Source organism: Dysidea avara, chromosome 15 (assembly GCF_963678975.1).
Source record: "Dysidea avara chromosome 15, odDysAvar1.4, whole genome shotgun sequence".
Classification (NCBI taxonomy): domain Eukaryota; kingdom Metazoa; phylum Porifera; class Demospongiae; order Dictyoceratida; family Dysideidae; genus Dysidea; species Dysidea avara.
The window spans coordinates 898,483-918,207 of record NC_089286.1 but is presented as its reverse complement, the minus strand read 5'-3'; the positions used below and the strand labels follow the sequence as shown (position 1 = coordinate 918,207).

The following is a 19,725-nucleotide window of genomic DNA, read 5'->3' as shown; positions in this document are numbered from 1 at the left end:
TCATCGCTATTTTTTTTTAGAATACACGTGCATCTTTTGTTCGCAATGGCCACAACTTCGTCATGGAAACAGTCAGCACTGCCAAATTTGGAAGAAATACTCTGGAATGATACATTGACGTACAATGACGTTTACAGACACATAAAAAATCATTTGATCAAGATAACTTTCGTAATGCAACTCTTCCGTGGCTGAAAATCAGCATGAACAGTCTCCGATAGCTGCTCCAGAATATGAAATGATAGTGCAAGGGGTATTGTAACACTATCGCTGTCTTTGTTAGAAGATGCGTGCCTTGTTCAGTCGTGGCGGCCATAAATCCACCTTCAATGAAGCCACCAGTGCCATATTCAGAAGTAACACTTCAAATTACTAGACTGACGCATCGTGACGTTTACAGACTCAGCAAAATTCATTTGATCAAGTAATAATTAAAAAAAAATGCAGTTGAATTTCAATATGCATGCATAATAATAATAATACTAAAACCAGACCTGGGGCAGACAGAGAGAAAATGTTTAGCCTAGGTTTAGGAGATGGTGCCCCTCCATCTCCAGAGGAAAACCTCTGTACAAAGAGGAAAAAACCCTTTGCTCTTGGAGCTCTGTTTCTGTTATCCACACACACACACACACACACACTCATGCTATAACTTGCCAAAATCAGCAACATGCGGGAGATTTCTGGTGGGATCATGACACTTGCCCACAAAGAGCAAATTATGATTAAATCCACGCCCCTTTAACAATTACTGCCGCAGTGTATAGTTGTAGAGTAGACTTCTAGTTAAATGTTCTGCCAACTCTACAAATGAAGCATAACTGCCATACAAAGGTTTATTTCAAATTCACAACGGTTGCTGGAGTGCATTAATTAGATTTTTAGTGATTTAAAATACATTAACTACTGCTTCCTACGTATACCATTTAAGAATGGTTTAAAACCAACTTTGTAAGAAATTTAGTTTCACCTATTGTGTGTATACATTAGTGTCAATAAAATTTTAATTTTTATTTCAATTGTCTAAGGGAGGAGTTCCTCTTATACAGTAACAAAATTACCTAAAATAGACATTTTCCATAAATACTAAATTATAGACTAATTCCACAAATTGCTCTGATGTAGATGTTTAGTTATCGACAAGTTACCCATGGATACCAAGATTTTTAAAACTTTGAATTGACAAAAAATGCTAGATATAAAAAGCCAAAGTGCAATACACCTGCGTTTCCTTTGCAACCAACCCTTCAGAGGCTATAGTGACTTGAAGTACATTGTGGTAATATTTAATAGATGACATGCTTAATTTATATTAGGAAGTTACAATATGAAACGTTCAAAATAACTTTAAAATGTTGCTCAAGTACATGCCTTGGAGCGCTATAGCACTTTCACTTTGATGTGGTGCAAATATTATGGGTGATTCCATTATTGTATATGATTGACCACTGACGTGATGCATGAATGCTGCTATAGTTAAAGAATTTAATGTTATATTTTATGTACATTATTTTTATGACATTTGTAGCTCAGCTTTCAGCGGAGGAAAGCATTGTTCAAAAGCAGGCCCTGCAGAGTGCAGAGGTATCTTTAACTTTGCCAGGCAAGATCTTAAATATGAGTGTGCTGATCAGCCAAAAAAAATTTTGCAATACTGGAAATAAAAAAGGGGGACTTGATGGCTGGAGGCTATTAGATGGTGATGGCTTAGGAGTGCTAAGCGAGCAGAAAGCCGGCCGAGGAACTGACAAGGTATTTCATTAGTGCAACAAATTTTACTGCATCATGCAATGGTCAAAACATGCTGCATGAAGTGAAACGATATATACATATAATTGCAAACCTTAGCCATGTAGGCAGTAACATCTATTGTAAAAAAGATTCTATTAGTAACCACAGATTTATTTTATTATGAAACTTTCAGCTCACATTTAAAGTTTAACATAATAATTATGCTGTATATGTATACATTTTTCTGCTGGCTTGATTCAAACACAGACTTTTATTCACACCTATTACACTTGTATTATAATAGTTTGGGCTGCCTGATACAGCATTAATTAATTGACCATACCATTGTGTAATCTGTTGAGTATACTATGAATAATGTTTACTACACAACTGTACAAGGATTACTATAGTTATAAACACTTGTAATTTTTACAGCTTTATGAATTTCTTAAAAAAGAAGTCTGTGAAGATGATAGGGAAGACATGGCACTGAAGCTGCTGAAGTATTCAGTGACCTTGGAGCAGTATGAGGCTGCATATGAGTTGCCTGATGTCACAATGTACGTATGTTCAAAGTCTATGCAAGCTTGCATATGTTAGCTTTAATTTTTATAGGGAATCATACAAAGAATCTGTGGCTACGAAAAGGAAAACAAGTGCTAGTTGTAGCACCCCTGCTTCAAAGAAGGCACTGTGTGATGACTAAACATTGCACTTGCAGGATTACACAATTTGCACAGCACTTTAAGCACAGCACTACACCCAGGGCCGCCCACAGGGGGGGGCAACTGGGGCATTTTGCCCCGGGCCCCAGCCTGAAAGGGGCCCCAGGAGGCCTCATGAAGGGCCCCCTGAATACCTGTTTAAAAGATCGATATACTCTAATAGAGCAGTCAGATCTAAATACTCTAATAGAGCAATCACAGTATTCTTCAGAGGAGCAGTGTACCAAGTTTATAGATAAGGAGATATGGTTGGTGATGGGTAGTTATTGTCATTGCCAGCAGGTTGTGACCTTTTTTTTTTTTTTTTGGTCTTCACCTTACAACTTGGGTCAAGGGCCCCACTTTAACTCTTTGCCCTGGGCCCCTTAATTTCTCTGGGCGGCCCTGACTACACCTACACAACTTGGTATACAACATAAGCAAATTCAGCAGTTGTGATATAGTGAGATTGTAGATAAAAGGTTCATAACCAACAAGCCACATGTTACATTTAGTAATGCATTGCTACAATGCACTCTGACACCTTCAAAAACATCCAGTATGCTGAATTTTGTTGTTGCACCGCTCTGGTAATTGAAATGTTTGTAACACTCAAACATTAACTGATGTTGAAATCTTAGAAAATTATTAACACGAGTAGTTTGATTTTCTGAAGTATAACCATGAATGACGTGCGCATTTCAAATACTCCACTAAGAGGGTCCCCCGTCAGAGTATCCCAGGATTCCGTGGATACTTTTCCAAGGGGGTCCCCTGTCACTGAGCATCCTGGGATAATCCTGTCTATGTCAGAGTATCCCAGGATTCCGCGGATACTTTTCCAAGGGGGTCCCCTGTCCCAGAGTATCCTGGGATAATCCTGTCTATGTCAGAGTATCCCAGGATTCCTCGGATACTTTTCCAAGGGGGTACCATGTCACTGAGTATCCTGGGATAATCCTGTCTATGTCAGAGTATCCCAGGATTCCTCGGATACTTTTCCAAGGGGGTACCCTAATCATAGTCAGCCATAGATGATGAAGGCGGACTTGAAGTAGATTCATTAGAAATCTTCTTTTGCCGGCGGGACACTAAGACTGACCTTACATTTTTCAACTTCATAACTCATTTACTTCCATGAATCCTTGTGCATGTGCAAATATATTATTACCAAATGCATAAACCTTAATTTTAACTTACATAGCTGCCACGACCATGATCTGTAATAACTGGATGTTTATTCATTAACTTTTGGTAAACTGCATTTAAATCTTTGCTTGTAGGATTCTTCTGACCACCATGATGAGTGTTGATAAGGAATTTACATGTGCTTTCTTTATTGGAACGCTGAAACGCAGTGTTTCCAGTGAAAATCGTGTTGGAATTTGAATTCTATCAATGCACACCTATTACGTATATACTCATCACAATGTGTAATACATGCTACAAGGTGTAAAGTGGGAATTTTGAAGTGCGAGCACATGGCAATGATGGCTGAAGGAGAAGCTCAAGCAGAATTGCTGGCTGTGGCTCAGTGTGATTACCAGCAGCTTGTAGACTATATACGTAGCAAAGGAACGTGGACAGAGATGCTAAATTGTTTGAAGAGAAGAATGTATACATCAGGAGAGTTAGCTTTCTTGTTGTGCAAGCAACTGTTGCCTTAGTTCAGTGACTTCTAAAAAAGGTTCCTTACTTCTGATCTTCTTCGTTTCCGAAAAATTGCTTGGCATTGTCTGTATCCAACTTCTCTTACCTTGTCTAGAACTGTACTTAGATGATCAAATGTGACTAAATTTGACAAAACCCAGGTTCGACGCACAAAGCTTCATTAGGAGTTTTAAGTAATCATCGTGTAGTAACTTCCCAGTGCCCACAGCTGTGCAAACAAACTTTGTACCAATTATTCATCTATTTATTAGCTATCACTGGAATATGACAGTGTATTATACCAGTAATCCATATCTGGTAAAAACGTAAGTTTGATTTTGTGTGTGTGGAAACCAGGTTATATGAATATAGGAGTAAAAATATAGGGGAATCCAGAGGCCAAGTTTGGGCCCTCCATGGCCCTCAAATCACTCCAAATTGATCGAGAACACTATTGGCAAGTTCTCTGTGAAGTCCCAGCTCACTACACACCATTACAACAAAGCCATGGCCATTTAATGGCACCAATCTTCCACTCGCGGCTTTGACAGGGTCGGAAGAAAGCTGCTGCAGAAACTAGACTTGCCAGTCCTGAAGTGGAATATGATAGTGTATCTGGTTAAAACATAAGTTTAATTTTGTGTCTGTTTAATTTTGTGTCTGTGGAAGCCGGGTTATATGAAATGGCCATTTAAAGCTGCCAATCTTCCACTTGTGGCTTTGACAGGGTCGGGAGAAAGTTGCTGCAATATCAAATCCAAATACACGTTACTGGTGTGATTTTGTTATATGGTGCCCAAAGCAAAGTTTTGTCCAGCGAATTTGGTATGATTCTGCTTTTGTATAGAGTGCCTTACAAACAGGTAGGAACTTTTATTTCAAGAAGTTTCTGTCATCGGTTGTACCTTGTGTGATCATCAAGTCAGAAATTACAAAATATGTGCAATCTACCTACCCATTCAGTCGAAGCATCAATAATAAAACAAGTGGTGCATCATCAAATCGATCCTTGATACTGCATTGTTTACTTGTTGATAGTGATAGTAAGCCATCACAGACTGTAGTTACACCTATAAGAACTTTGACTGTATTGTCATTTTTGTAAGTTGAAAATGTACAGGCCTGTGACACCAATGAAGATGGTCGTTCAATGTAAAACTCGGTAGCATCTATAATCACTAACGCATTTGGATATCCCTCTGGCATATACTTTTTACAATGTGCCAAGAAGGATGCGTGGGTGCTGTTACTTGCTGGTTTTGAAGTAAAATAACTCGTGCCATCATTGCTATCAATGAAAATCATCATTATGCAGTGGTTTCCAATGTTATCACAAACTATTTCACCTCGAGAACAGCCGATTTCTATATAGCACGCACGCACGCATGTGCTATAGCAGTACACCTTTCGTACAAAAATTGCAGAAAACCCTGTAGCTATTATTGTTTAAATGGGGAAGACAGGAAGGTAAGGTTTTGGCCCAGTTTGTGTAGTGCACTAGCTAGCTTGCTTATAAGTGACTCACCTCTGACTTTCCACATCTCTTCGTGCGTGCGCAAAAATCCAGCTCTTATAGCTTTGGAAACTTTGAAAGGGTCATCACTTTCAAATCCATCACGGCTCTTAATTGATGACCATAAATTCTCTTCGGCGAATTCGCCACATCCTTTCCTCCGTGGCCATCATACACTGCTAAAAAACCTAGGCCTTCCAACTTAGTTACTTCTGTGAAATCTTCCATATGCTTCCTTCTCTCGGGGTTACTTGATATCCCCAAAAACATAGTCAGTGACACGCTAGTCGGGTTAAGCAATTAATATATGGCACACATGTTGAAACAGTATGTGCATTTCCTGGATATCACAGAGTCAAGCCACAGAATTAGCTACAGCCAGTTCAATTTACAAAATTATAAAGACTTGACCATGACCTTATCAACGCTAATAAGTACCAATCAACAGTCTTTCACCAGAAATATATATTAATTTGGTCAAAGCTAAGCTTGCCTAAGGTTGGCTCAGTGACTTTAGGGTATATTGGAAGCTGGATACTCTCTCCCTTACATGCATTCCAAAGTAATAAAGATAATTTACAAGAAGTGCAGTCTATAGTCTGAGAAGATAGTCAATTATTGGAAGAGTCCACGTCATGGAATGCACGAAGCCTAAACAAACAGTTAAATACTTTCCAATCATACATATACTCTGAAAATTATGATGTAATAGCAATCACTGAGACTTGGCTACATAATCACACTTATTCAAAGGAAATAACATACTGCTATAGCTGATATTAACTGCTAACTCCTGCTGATGTTAATATGTAGTTTTAAGCTTTAGCCTTCTGCTGCTTCAGCTATGCAACAGCCAACATATTACAGCAATAGTCCAGTGTAGCTGCAGCAAAAAGCTAAAGAGTTTTAGTTACAGTATAACCAAAACGTAGCAGCAGAAAACAAAGACCTAAAATTATTGCTGCCAATTTTACACCTGCTGCTATTCTCATTTAACTGTGCTAATACTTTGCTGTTGCAACTACACAACAGCAGTAGCGGCGATAGCTACAGAAACAGATGTTGCAGCAAAATGTTAAAACTATAAATACATGCAGCAGAAGCTACTAGATAAGTTTTTGGTAACAAATTATAACATGATATTAGACATAAGAATGGTCCAAAGGGAAAATTGAGAAATTTTGGCCTAACAGCCAAACTTCCTCTAACAGGCACAGTGGCACAATGAGGTACAAAGGCACTTGGTTGCTCTCTCCTAGGAACTATCAACTTCTCATCATGAATAAACAATGGTCCAGCAAAATCCAAGCCAGTATGGGTGAATGGAGGATCTTCTGATACTCTAAACTTGGGTAAATCAGGAGAAGAAGTTACTGAGTAGGGAACCCCTTCCACTTTCTTACAAATCACACAGGAATGTACTACACGGCGCACTTCTTGCCTGCCTTTCAGTATCTAGTACAAAGTGGTCAAAGTGCCTCTAACTCCACTATGAAGGATTTTCTTGTGTGCATGTTCTATCAATAGTCTGATGAAATGATCTTTGTTAGAGGATTCTTGTTAATTGTTAATCAAAGAAGAGTTGTTAATTTGTCCTTTGCATCAAATATGGTGTTTTCATCTAAAACTAACCCAAATTGGTTAATCGAGACTGGCTGTGGATACGTCCTGTGTTTCAGGAATCTTATTTCATTGTAAAATGTCTGATTTTGAATAGATTGAATCGGTACTTGTTCAGCTTGAGTTAATTCTTCAGCTTGCAAGTTGATTGAGGTTGTAAGAACAGGATTGCCAGCAACTAGCACCTTGAGATGGTGGATGAATCTCAAAACATAAGTAGACACTCTCAGTAAACGGGCTGTAGTTGTTCGCTTGCATCACTTTGGCAATGCCAGTGTACATGTGTTCGTTGATTGAGTCCACATTACTTACCACAGAATGTATAACAACAGGTAGATTGCGTACCATCTCAGCCTTCACTGATTCAGTTACCTCACCCAATCAGTTTACAGGCCATTTACTGTCAGGTTCTTGAAGAAAGGACAGTCCGCTCCACCACAGATGTGAATTAATAATTTATATACCCTTTGGCCCCTATGTTAATAAAAAAGTGTTCCGTTAAACACAAAAGCCAATATATTGGCATTTGTTACACGCATGCGTCAAACACACATATCTCGTAAACGAAATATCCTATGAATATACGGTTTGGACCACGCTAACACAGTAACATCGAAGTACGCATGGGAAGCCTGCGTACTTCGATGTTACTGTGCGTTGTCCATTACAAGAATCTCTGTTGGGTCGGTCTGCAGTTTCAGCAGGTGTGGCTGCTGCTAAGGGAGAAGAAGATAAGGATGATCACCATGATGAGCTTGTACAGGCTGCTGGAGGTGTTTTTGTCCCCCTGGTGGTTGAGTCCTTGGGTTTGTGGTCTGCTGCTAGTCGTCCTGTCTTGCAGGACATTGCTTTGAGGACAACCACCAGGAGTGGCATTTCTCGTGGCCTAGCATACCGCCATCTGCTAGAGCAACTCTCTGTTTGTCTGTGGCGCCACAATGCCCGGACATTTTTACATCTGTTTAGCCTGTTGCCTGGCAGTCCTTTGTGGGAGTTGAACTCTGTTTCATGCTCCCACTCCCTGCAGTAGTCTGCAAGGCTTTCTTGTTAAGGCCCCTGTCCGGGGGTTTTGCTGTGTGTATGCTGGCGGTCCATGCGGTGTTTTTGTAGGCCTGTGTAGGCTCTGTAGGTTTAGCTGCTTTTTCTTTCTTCTGCTTTTTGCCATTTATAAATTAAATTAAGTTTAACTTCTAGCTAGAGATCGGGGAGGTTTGGACCACACTACTCTGTGGTTAATGGGTAATACCCTAAGCTTTATCCGAACATTATTGTACTTTGGTGAAAATATCCAAGTGAAAAGTGTACTTTTATTTCCATATTGTACACCTGGCTGTACATTTCAAAGCTGGCAGGGTGTTCAACTGTGCTGTATTTGTCCAAGTGTGCTGTATTTTCCTTTTGATCCCAATACAGCACTGTTGAAACAGTAAACAAGTTGACCAAAGCATGACCATTGCTAGACACATTGTCACATTCCTTTCACCAAACCACTGCAATGTTATGAGGCCATTCAACAATTATGATCATAAACACATAGAACAATGCCATGACTTAAACACAAGTGGGCAAATTACCCTGAAAGCCATTCTTAGCGAAAGCGAAGGAACAGAGCACATGGCATTATCAACACTACAAAATGACTTCTGTCCACGTTGTAAAGCCAGGTGGAACACGATAAGTTAATTTGCTTCCAGTTGTCTTCGTGGTATCGTTCCCAGGGCCACACCATGGCTTTTATAAATGCACTCTCACCCGCTAAACACGATAGCATATGAGGCCATTCAACAATTATGATGTATCATAAACACATAGAACAATGCCATGACCTAAACGCAAGTGGGCAAATTACCCTGAAAGCCATTCTTAGCAAAAGCGAACGAACAGAGCACATGGCATTATCAACACTACAAAATCACTCATGCACGTTGTAAAGCCAGGTGGAACACGACAACGTAATTCGCTTCCAGTTGCCTTTGTGGTATCGTTCCCAGAGCCACACCATGGCTTCTATAAATGCACTCTCACCCACTAAACACAATAGCAAGCCTCTCTATAACAAAGTCACTGACTTACTCATGGGCATTAAGCCAGGCCTCAACCGAGAATGAAGCAGTTGCCCACTTACTGTCACTCTCGGCAGCTCAAATCAATTAAAGCTACGTAGCTACTTCATCACGCAGATGCAGTATGAACAATGCCTCGAGTAGTTAATCACTGCAATACACACGGTCTCAAGCTTACACAGATAGGCAAATATCAGTTGTTTTTTATCCAGTGCAGTACAGTCATGGAGTCTGTCCAACAGTAAATGTTCTTGATCTGAGGAATCAAGGGTGACACAGTGTTAACTAAGCGTGAAAGAATTAGAGCTCCCAGCAACTCCAATCTTGGTATGGTTTGTTTCTTAGTGGGTGCAACTCGTGCCTTGAAACTATCAAACGAGTACTTACATGACCGGGAAGGTATAAAAGCCGGAACGGAATGGAACCGGAACGGAACGCACCCCCTCCTTTAATTATTTTTTATTGTCATAATTACATTTTGTGTTCATTTTCTACATATAGCTACATGATTTCACCTCAGCTGAATCCTATCGTTGACTTCTACACCAACTGCTTCAGCGATAATTTATCATCTCCAAAATTAATAGTGATGACAGCTACCTTATCGACGAGTATGATGATTCATCGTATCCTCCTTTTCCCGATTGTGGCCATAGACAACATAATTATACCATACGTACCTTTAATATGGCTAGTCTATGGCGGCAGCAATACGATATCATTTCATAGCTATAATGTACGAGACTCGAGATCGATATCATTGTACTTAGCTATTGCACTGTTCAAGCTAGATTAAATTAGATAAACTGAACAGCACTGTATACAAGTGTGTGATACATACAATTAAGAGGTACAGTACTGAACTCGGGTTCGCTAGCACGAGGCTGGCAGCTACTTCTACAATCTCCACTTAAGTTGTAGCTATTCAGTAGATTTTGTTGCTTTAAGTTTGTATCTTCACTTAAGTACGTCAAAGTCTATCACCGCTGTTCTCTATCCGTCGTCACCAAAATGCAACTGAGCAGGGCAGAACATAGTCTCGTTCCCAGCCGGGCTCGCGCTAATGCGCATTAGCGCGAGCCCGGCTGGGCACGAGACTAAGCAGAACGTGCTACGGTCACGTGCTATTAGCAGTGCACTATTTGGAGATGATAAATTATCGCTGATGCAGTTGGTGTAGAAGTTTGTGTAGAAGTCGACGATAGGGCTATAGGATTCAGCTGAGGTGAAATCATGTAGCTATATGTAGAAAATGAACACAAAATGTAATTATGACAATAAAAACTAATTAAAGGAGGGGGTGCGTTCCGGTTCCATTCCGTTCCGGTTCCGGCTTTTATACCTTCCCCTTACATGACCATCAGAGTAGACTGACTGCAGGTACAAAACAGCTGCATAGGCTTGTTCAGAGGTATCACAGAAACCATGAAGTTCCACCTCATTCACTTCTGAACCGTTATTGTAGTAGCACCGTTTTACTAACTACAATTGCTGAAACTCTACCATCATAGAAGCCCAAGAGACTAAATCATCTCCGGTTAATGGTTCATCCCAGTCAATCTTGTTGGTACAGAGTACTTGAAATAATATCTTGAGTCTCATGATAAAAGGGCTCAAGAAACCCAAAGGATCAAAAACACTTGCAGTGATTCTTAAAAGTGACCATTTACTGACATCTGATTCATCAATACCCAACTTCAAACTGTTTAGCTTGAACATAAACTCATCAGTTTGACTGTTCCATGTGATGCCCAGCAGTTTGGATAGAGTAGCTTGATCATCTGACTCTGATGGTATGTTGTCATTTGGAATGTCTTGTCTTGTCAACCTCACTTGCTTTAATTATCATCATCAGTTGTGTTGAATTGGTGTTCCATGTTCTTAACCCTTAAACGCTCATTAAACTTTTAAGGAATTAAGCCGTGAATGCGCACGTAACTTTTAAGGAATACGTGTTTAGACAAAACAAACTTACATGGTGAGGCAAGATAGCCTTTCTAAACTCTGTTAGCCTAAAACGAGATATCAATAGAAAGCTTATTCGTTGGCCTACTTGGGGAAGGCTAAATAACCACTGTAACAACAAAGGGTTACTTGTTATAAAGCGAAGAAGAATGTGAGTCTTGTGGTGTAAAAAAATGGCAAAAGGCTTAAAAAGTGGTCACCAAAACCTATGTAAAGAAAAAAACAAAGAATAGTGAAAAGGTGATGATAAAAAGGTGTGCAAAAAAGGAAAAAAAAGTAACCACTTCAGGATTTGAACCCTGTCCATTATGAAATTCTATACAACTCCATCTCACACTTTGACCATTGTGCCACCAAGTCAACTATAGCATACATTGGACAATTATAGTACTTATGTGTAATATCTGCTCATATCTGCTAAAAAGTCAACTTTTCACCGATATATACCAATATTGATATCGGTGCACCTCTAACTCTAGTTAAAATATTATCACAGGATTGAACTTATGGCTGGTAACTGAAAAGTTTGAGGAGAGTGATTCTCACCTACCAAACGTCCTTAATTTGCTAAACAAGAACCTCTCATAAGTTTACACTGTCCAAGGTATTTTTAAAAGCAGAAAATGGACATTTCCAACAGCAGTTTATTATTATTATCCACCAGATCTACCTATTTATTGACACCCCTCAATTGTAAAGAAGGGAAAATTAAACTTCTTTTCATTTAACACTTTAATATATTGGGCTAGTAAGCACATTCAGTCCCATACTCTATAATCTTGACATGTCAGCTACTTATTAGTGTTACTACATCACACCTGAACGTGTCTTATGTCCAGGCACTACAGGTGACTATGTACTTGTCAGTGTGTATGTCATTAGTATAATGAAATTATCATGGTGCTAGTGGTCACATGTGTCTGAGGACTTGTGCCGCACATTACGATTTGTTGCACCTTTGATTTGCTCGGTGATTGTTTAACTATTGTGCAAGCAGTCTCATCAATCCCTTCTGTGTATGTATTATACAATCACATTATAGCTAGATGACAACTAACAAGCTATTGTGTACCATAGCCAGGCTTCCTGGAATAACTTGAATAAAGATACTGGTCAGTAGCTAACAATAATTTACATCAAAACAGTAATCACACAATAGTGTAGAACATTGTAGCCAATCAGAACTATACAGCTGCTCAGCCCAGATTTGAATTATGCCAGGTGCTAATTCAAATTGCACTGTTTGTTGCCTTGGCACAAATGGCTGAGTTTATTGTAAGAAGAACGCGAGGTGTATCTATTGATTTCAAGACATTATCAGATGTACGGATTCCCCAGTAAGAATCAACACATGTTGACATGTTGCCAATCAGCTACTGAATTGTTTATATTGTACTGTATACACATTGTTCTGTTCATACTACACCTGGTTTCCCATCTATACAGAAGCCATACTTATACTACTTAACTGTGGGTATAAATTAATATTAAATTGGCTATTACATCACTACTGCATGGAGCTGGAGTATGTGCTATGGGGTATAGCGGACACGCCCATTTGCAATTGCTCGATCGCGTCATTCAAAACTGCTGCTATGCATTATCCAAATGCTTACAAACTTACAAAATAGGATTAGAAAGATAAAACTTAAACAAATACAAGAAAACCTACCAACACCGAAGCTTCGAATATTTGAATATTTTATTAGTGAATGTTCGAATATAAATTTCAAGCTTCGTCCCAGCCCTACCCTCAACTAATAGTTGACTCTCAAGCTATTTATAGTCAACCGTAAGAGATGATTATTACCTTAGTCATTACAGTATACGACCTGAAATTTAATTTTAAAGTAGACGGCGATGCTTTCATCCGTGCTAAAATATAGAATATCTTGAGCAAGGCATCGATCGTGTTATCATGAATGTGGGTACGGTGTGACTCAGAGTACTGATGCCAGTCCTTCATAAAAATGTACTTTTCAATGGCATTGTTATTGACGGGTCTGATTTGTCAGCGTTGACTCTGCGAGTGATTGAGTGCAAGAAAAATATGTCCTAATATCGATGACACAAGAAAAAAAACGGGATCCTTCAGGTATGGCGTTACCGTTTATTAGGGACCTGCCGATTATGCTGGCATAATTTTGAGCATAACAGGTACCTAAAAGCATTGAGCATAATGTCAGCATAATATAGGTTAAATATCTGTACGATAGTGTAAATTCTTGCTGGATAAATGACAATTGCAAAATAAGATCGATATACTCTAATAGAGCAGTCAGTAACTCTAATAGAACAATCATAAAACTGACTGTTCTATTAGAGTATATCGATCTTGTGTTCCAGCCACTCATTTTTTTCCTTCTATACGGTGTTAAACTAGTAGCAAAGCATATGAACTAAGGCATGAACATTGAGAATAATCGAGCATAATAGGTAAATATTGAGCATTAATTTAAGCATAATAGGTGAATTTTTGAGCAGTGCAGCATAGCATAATAGGTAAAATTATGAGCATAATCGGCGGGTCCCTACCATTTATACGTACGCATGGGCCCAGGGGATTATTGGGGATTGTATGTAGTAGTCTGATCTATCGCTGCAGCACTTTTCTTCACAATGCTGAGTAAGAGTTAGCTAACTTTCAGTGAAATTCCCAGTGAATCGTTGCATTTTCAGGCCTGCTTCTCATCCCTAGTAATTGATTCAAACGTGACTGTTTGAATCAATCATGTTGAACGTGACTGTTCAACACCATTGTCTGCTTATGTTATATCGCCATTATCATGGTAACATGGAAAATACTATACTATTGAACCCACCAATTCAATTAGGCAGACAATCGCACTGTGACACCAGAACTGCCTCTCATATAGCTGTCACATGTTGATTTAGACCCTTACACAGAATTTTTTGTTCAAAAGGGACCAACTGGTTACCGTCTTTTATATTTATACGTAACTCTTACACGGTTTTTTCTGTTACTAAAATCTAGTGATCCAGCTATTCTAGGTACAAAATCTAGTGATCCAGCTATTCTAGGTACACTGAATTATAGATTTATTGCTCTGAAATCATGCACAATAATAAATTATTTGAATTCTCATACAGCATTTTTTCAAGTTGCATACCCCTTGGGCAACAGTACGGTTTGGTTGAACATATTGTGTACTTTAACACATTTCCTTCTTGACTGTAATTTTATTCTGTTTCTGTCAGGTGGTGAAACAAGTTCCTAGCTACCAGTTGGTGAAACAAGGAACCCACAGGAGTTGAATGTCTTACTCCATGCACCAAACTATGGTGTTGACTCCAAGAATTAAATTTACTGAGTCATTCAAGTTTCAATGGAATAGATTTGTCAACTCCTCTATAATGCTTGTTCGTAAGTGTATGCTTGTGATTGATAGACACAAAGAAATACCCAATTAGATGTGTAGTATGAAGACAAATGGACTTTTCCCTACTTAATCACATAGGATACTGGCCATGCGACCAGGTGTGGGAGTTTACAATACTTGGATAACGAATTCCTCTGCAATTAATTGATATCTCCCTAGGGCAACTGTGAATACAGGGATCCATGAGTTCACATTAAACTCGACTGAATGACAAATATAATCGTTGTGGCTGGAAAGCCTACTAAAGCCTACTTGTCACAGGTTGCAATATTTGCACAGCTGATTGTATGAGGACTAGTTTTTATCCCTCATTACTATATGATCATTGTGTTTGTGTTGATTTTGTCTTTGAATCGTAATACACCTGCAACATAACCAAAATGAGAGCACTATGTCCAACTGGACAAAAGCAAACTTAATAATTGTCTTGATGTGGTTTTCAGGGAAATGTTAGTAAATGTGTTAGTCATAATTTATAATGTTACTTTTTTGTAGAGGTACGAGAGTTGTGTTCTGGCTGCTTACATTCACTGCAGTAATAGAGTCATCTTCAAGATACTCTAAGCGGTTAAGCTTCTTCATTATTTGTGTAAGAGAACCTATGCTGTGATGATTAGTGCTTTTAAAATAGTACTGGGTTATGTGGTCATTCAGTTTTTCAAGCCCTTGCTGAGAGAATGGGGCTAAACTTCCATATAGCATGAGAAATTCGACAAAATGAAATGAATGTACGGAGTAACTCGTTTTGTTTGATAATCTGATAAAAATAAATTTAGCCAATCCTTCACATCTTTGCTAAAGTTGGCTATCTTTACCTCATCAGTCATTTATCTTCATGAAGTTAGTCCAGAGTTGTTGAATTTTGTCACTATTTGGCAAAGATGTAAACAGTTCCATGATGTTGATTTTGTTAAAATGGCGATACTTCTCAGGACCAGTAAGACCTCTCCATTTCAATTTTTTTGATTCGCGATCTGTGTATAGATGAAAGCTGATGTTGCACTTTTCTAGAGGTGTACTGATAATCGGATTGGCTATAATATCGGCCACCAATATGGCAATTTTTACCAATATCGGTATCGGTATAGAACAGCAGGAGGACCGATATCGCTACCGATATTTATACAGTAGCAATAGTTTGTACATAAACGGATTGTGCGTTGGTTTTCTACATTATTCATGTGGCTCTTTAGTGCCAGTGGCTTATTGTTCACTCTGAAACAAGCGCTACGCTTCGAGAAGCCATATAAATACACGCGATTCTACTGTCTGTTGCTGGAAAGCTTATCACAGACACAGTCTTTATAAATGAAGCAGTTATAGAGTAGCTACCTTGTAATATAAAGAAGGGTCACAGGATAACCAAGGAAACTTGCTGTTACAGTACCAGCCTTCTCACAAACCATTAGAATGCAGAAATATCCGTATAAGGCTTCATAGGAGTATACATAAAAATGTTTGTGGCTGCCTAATTGTCTGGATTGCACAATAGAAACCCAAGCTGTGTACCACCACAGGCAAAGTATAGCAATGAATACATGCACATGTTGTTGTAGGGTAGGTAAATGTACACTTTTAAGGTGGCGGGATACCGGATATAATGGTTAGACCATGGAATGGCTTCGTCAACCATGAAATGTATTCATACCGTTTAATTGAATCAGACATGATGTAATATGTGTAATGGATTAGCCAACTCTTGCGCGTGAACTTCAATGTATGCTATGGATAAAAGAATAGTAGATTTTGTTGTATAATGCCATTGTTGCTTACTTGTTAAAGTATCCTAGGATTGATTGCAAAGCAGTGGCCAGGTAGCTACAACATTTCTAGTTGATATTTGATCTTCTGATGTGCACTAATAAGAATGAATTGCTTACAATGATAAAATACAACTGAGGTTTGTTAGTAGTTAACTGATAATACGTTACTGTACTTACAAATAAAATCATTGTACACCATTGACTAAAGTCACGTATATTTTCCTCCATTCATCTGTTACCCATTGAGTCGGTTCTCTTATCACAGCTTGTGGACATGCCAGTTCAGGAAGAATAGCTGTAAAATAGAAGTCTCTTATTTTAGGCAGTATTGTTGCTTTGAAGTTAGGGTCTGCCTTTATTCTTTCAATATGTAATGATTTCGTTAAAACTACTAGATCACACCGTTGTCGATCAGTGCAATACAATGCACACTGAATTTGGTAATAGTAATCGTGGCCCCTTTTTAGTTGGAGATTACCATCAGAGTTCTTTCCTAAACAGAATGTTTTACAGTTGGTGGCAGCTTCGTCAAGTGTCATATCTCTTATTGTATATGGATTTTTAAGCTCCGCTAATCCTTGTGGTGAGTCTTCAAGTGGGTCAAATACTAACCCATCAGGGCTAGCTGCCAACCATGACACTTACCACCAGTCCACCGGTTTCAAAAGCAAAACCAGGAGAACTGATCTGTTTAACCTTTAAGTATTCCACCCGGCTAACGTCTTCTTGGAGCAAACCCCAATCTGTTGCCCTGTTACCGTGAAAATTTGTATAAAGTAGTTGTTTTACCTTTGCAGTTACTTTTGTAGTCGATCTTCGCTTGGCGATTTGTCCCACATTTGATGAAGTAATCCTTTTCCTTCGTTCCTCTAGCCACTCATGTTCACATTCACCATTACTTTGTCCCATTGTTTTGGTATAAATTTGTTTTGCTGCTGTCTCGGTAACTTTCACATGTGCTTCATAGTATTCGACCATTAAATCATGTAATTTATCAGTAAACAAATCCATTGGCACTTCAACAGCATTAGGACCTTTATTGTCGTAACCAGAATAGTCTAGTCTCCCCTGTTGAGAGTCAGGAGTTGATCTCCTCCGTTTACGCTGTAGCTTTACTTCCTCAGTAGCTTTGCGTTTGTTGTCTTGAGCAAGGATTTTGTTTTTGCTAGCTGAGACTGTTCTGAAAGTGTCATTGCTTGTACATTTTGTTATTTTCTCCCAGATTGTTGGCCCCCATTCAGGTCCTTCGTTAACTCTTAAAGCAGCTCCAGCACAACGGCTTTCCCATGAACCACTTTGTGATCTATTAATTTGTTTAGCTCCATCAAATTTGGACCTGATGTGCATATATCCCTCAGCTAGGTTTGTTGTGAAGTTTCCTGTAGTAAGAAGTAATATGTATAACTAATATAGTTCAAATAATTGATGATTGTATGAAATTATATATAAATGCATTTGATTTATTTACCGATCAATTGGTTGGCCTTTGCAGCTAATCTTCCAGCAATCTTCTGTATGTCGCATATCATCTGCTGATCAAGTGGAACAGTTGGCTCTAGACTGTAATCAAGTTGAACCTCCTCTGGTGCATCAGACGTTACCTCTTCCCATGCCATTTGCTGCTCTAACAATAGAGTGTCGAGGGGGTCATCATTTGAGACTTTATCACAACAGTCAACAAGACTTTAGGATGCCTGTGACGTGCTATTTGAGGGGCCTGCAGAACAGATGGATGAGTTAAAGGATGTATCAGTGCTACTATCAGTGCCCGAAGAAAATAGGATGTCACTCTGCTGTGAGTCATTTGTGTTTGTGGGTGATTGCAGTGCTCTCACAGTTTTGCAGTACTCTGGCTTGCATTTACTGTGACTGCCAAAACAATGCAATGTGGCATTTAAAATATCTTCCTGCAGTGCTTTAGCTGCTGCAACTTTGTTTACCTTCTTGTCCTTCACTTCATTACTTCTCATAATGATTGCACACCTAACAGTGGAAGCTAACCATTTTCGTTGTGCTTCAATTAGTTTGTTCCTTCCTTTATACTGGGGCTTATCCTTGACCAAATTCTCTAAATGGGACCTAAAACATTTAACTGCGTCATTGGCGCATTCTAGCTTTGTTATTGCATGTCCCCATACTTTAACATTTTCTCTGAGTGTACTATGCACTGAACTGTCACCATCACAAATAAAGCTGGTGTATCGCAAGCCATGTTGCTCCTCAGCTTTTGAAAATCCTTCCAATATTATATCAGATTCCATCGATGATGATGACCCTGTCCAATTTTTAAAACATTCATGCTCTTTGGTAGTATCCTTTGCACATACAGCACAATATTTGTTTCGTACTCCTATAAATAGAAGTTTTTAGTTTCTTTGCCAAAAATGACACCCACACATGATAAGGCATTGTAACTGTGCTTATGTGTGCATTTGCTCCACCCAGCATCTACGATGACAGTTATAGCTGGCACTGAATGGTGGTGTTGTTGTTTATTGATTGCTATTTGTCTTTCTTGTCTCCCTGCAGCTTTCATGGATTCTTCTAGAACAGACCACCACCACTTCCCAATGATTTGCTCAGTATGCATACAAGATTGCTTTGTCATTACAGGAACATTCAGAACACTCAGTGACTCTTCCAGTGTGTTGAAGCCGCCTCCTGTTGTCATTTGACCCCACACTGCAGCTAGATTGTTGGTCCAAAACATTTTCCCTGTTAACCCTTTGGTTTTTGTGGATGTATTGAAAATAAGTTCATGTCCACATCCTTTGAACTTACAGCCGATAATTGAAGCCAGGCCTTCCTGTTTCTCACCGATCATTGTAAGAGAATCAGATGACTGTGCAATTTTTTGGCAAGCCAAACAAGATGCAACATGTTTTGTGACATCCTCAATGTGCCCCTGTAACAGTTGCAGATTGATGATACGACATTCAGCAGACTCTGCATTTTCTATTATTGTCACTGTTGTAATTGGGTGCTGTTGTTCCTGTTGCTGCTGTTGCTGCTGCTGTTGTTCACTGCCACTGCTCTGCTGCTTTGACTTAATAGCTCTGTAAGTAAACACATTTTACTAACTAACATGCAGTCGTATGCATACCTCTTCTTTTTTCTGTAGAACACATGCCGGTGTTGATTTCGATGATGCCTCTTGTTACAGTTGTTTCCCATGTTGTTAATAGATAAAGTATGGTGTACTGCTAGCCTTTTTATTATAAATGTGCTGTAAAATTTTGGATGATGTAGTACACATAGGATCAATGCCTTTGTTTGCTATGAATTTTGTTATTTTGTTTGAAGAAAGACTCTATG

The 19,725-nt window shown here is 39.0% G+C and overlaps 1 protein-coding gene and 1 long non-coding RNA gene across 4 annotated transcripts in view; one reads left to right on the top strand and one right to left on the bottom strand.

Moving 5' to 3' along the window:
- The window catches only part of LOC136245808 (uncharacterized), a 27,162-nt gene extending 8,389 nt beyond the window's left edge, over positions 1-18,773 (bottom strand). The window contains exons 1-4 of one of the 2 annotated variants that reach the window (XM_066037282.1): positions 17,879-18,773; positions 17,200-17,789; positions 16,588-16,705; positions 16,421-16,505 (exon numbers count right to left, since the gene is read on the bottom strand). In XM_066037282.1, the coding sequence (XP_065893354.1) occupies positions 16,670-16,705; positions 17,200-17,789; positions 17,879-18,026 (774 nt within the window). In that variant the 5' untranslated portion in view covers positions 18,027-18,773 and the 3' untranslated portion in view covers positions 16,421-16,505; positions 16,588-16,669. Of the gene's footprint in view, positions 1-16,420; positions 16,706-17,199; positions 17,790-17,878 lie in introns of both variants that reach the window. The other variant, XM_066037281.1, reaches the window with a different exon arrangement.
- Positions 16,326-19,725, top strand: LOC136245810 (uncharacterized). Of its 2 annotated transcripts, XR_010696138.1 has the most exons (5): positions 16,326-16,364; positions 16,430-16,547; positions 17,903-18,205; positions 18,940-19,468; positions 19,532-19,725. It is a non-coding gene; the product is annotated as an uncharacterized lncRNA (long non-coding RNA). The 2 variants fall into 2 exon arrangements; XR_010696137.1 differs by having other exon boundaries at positions 16,334-16,547.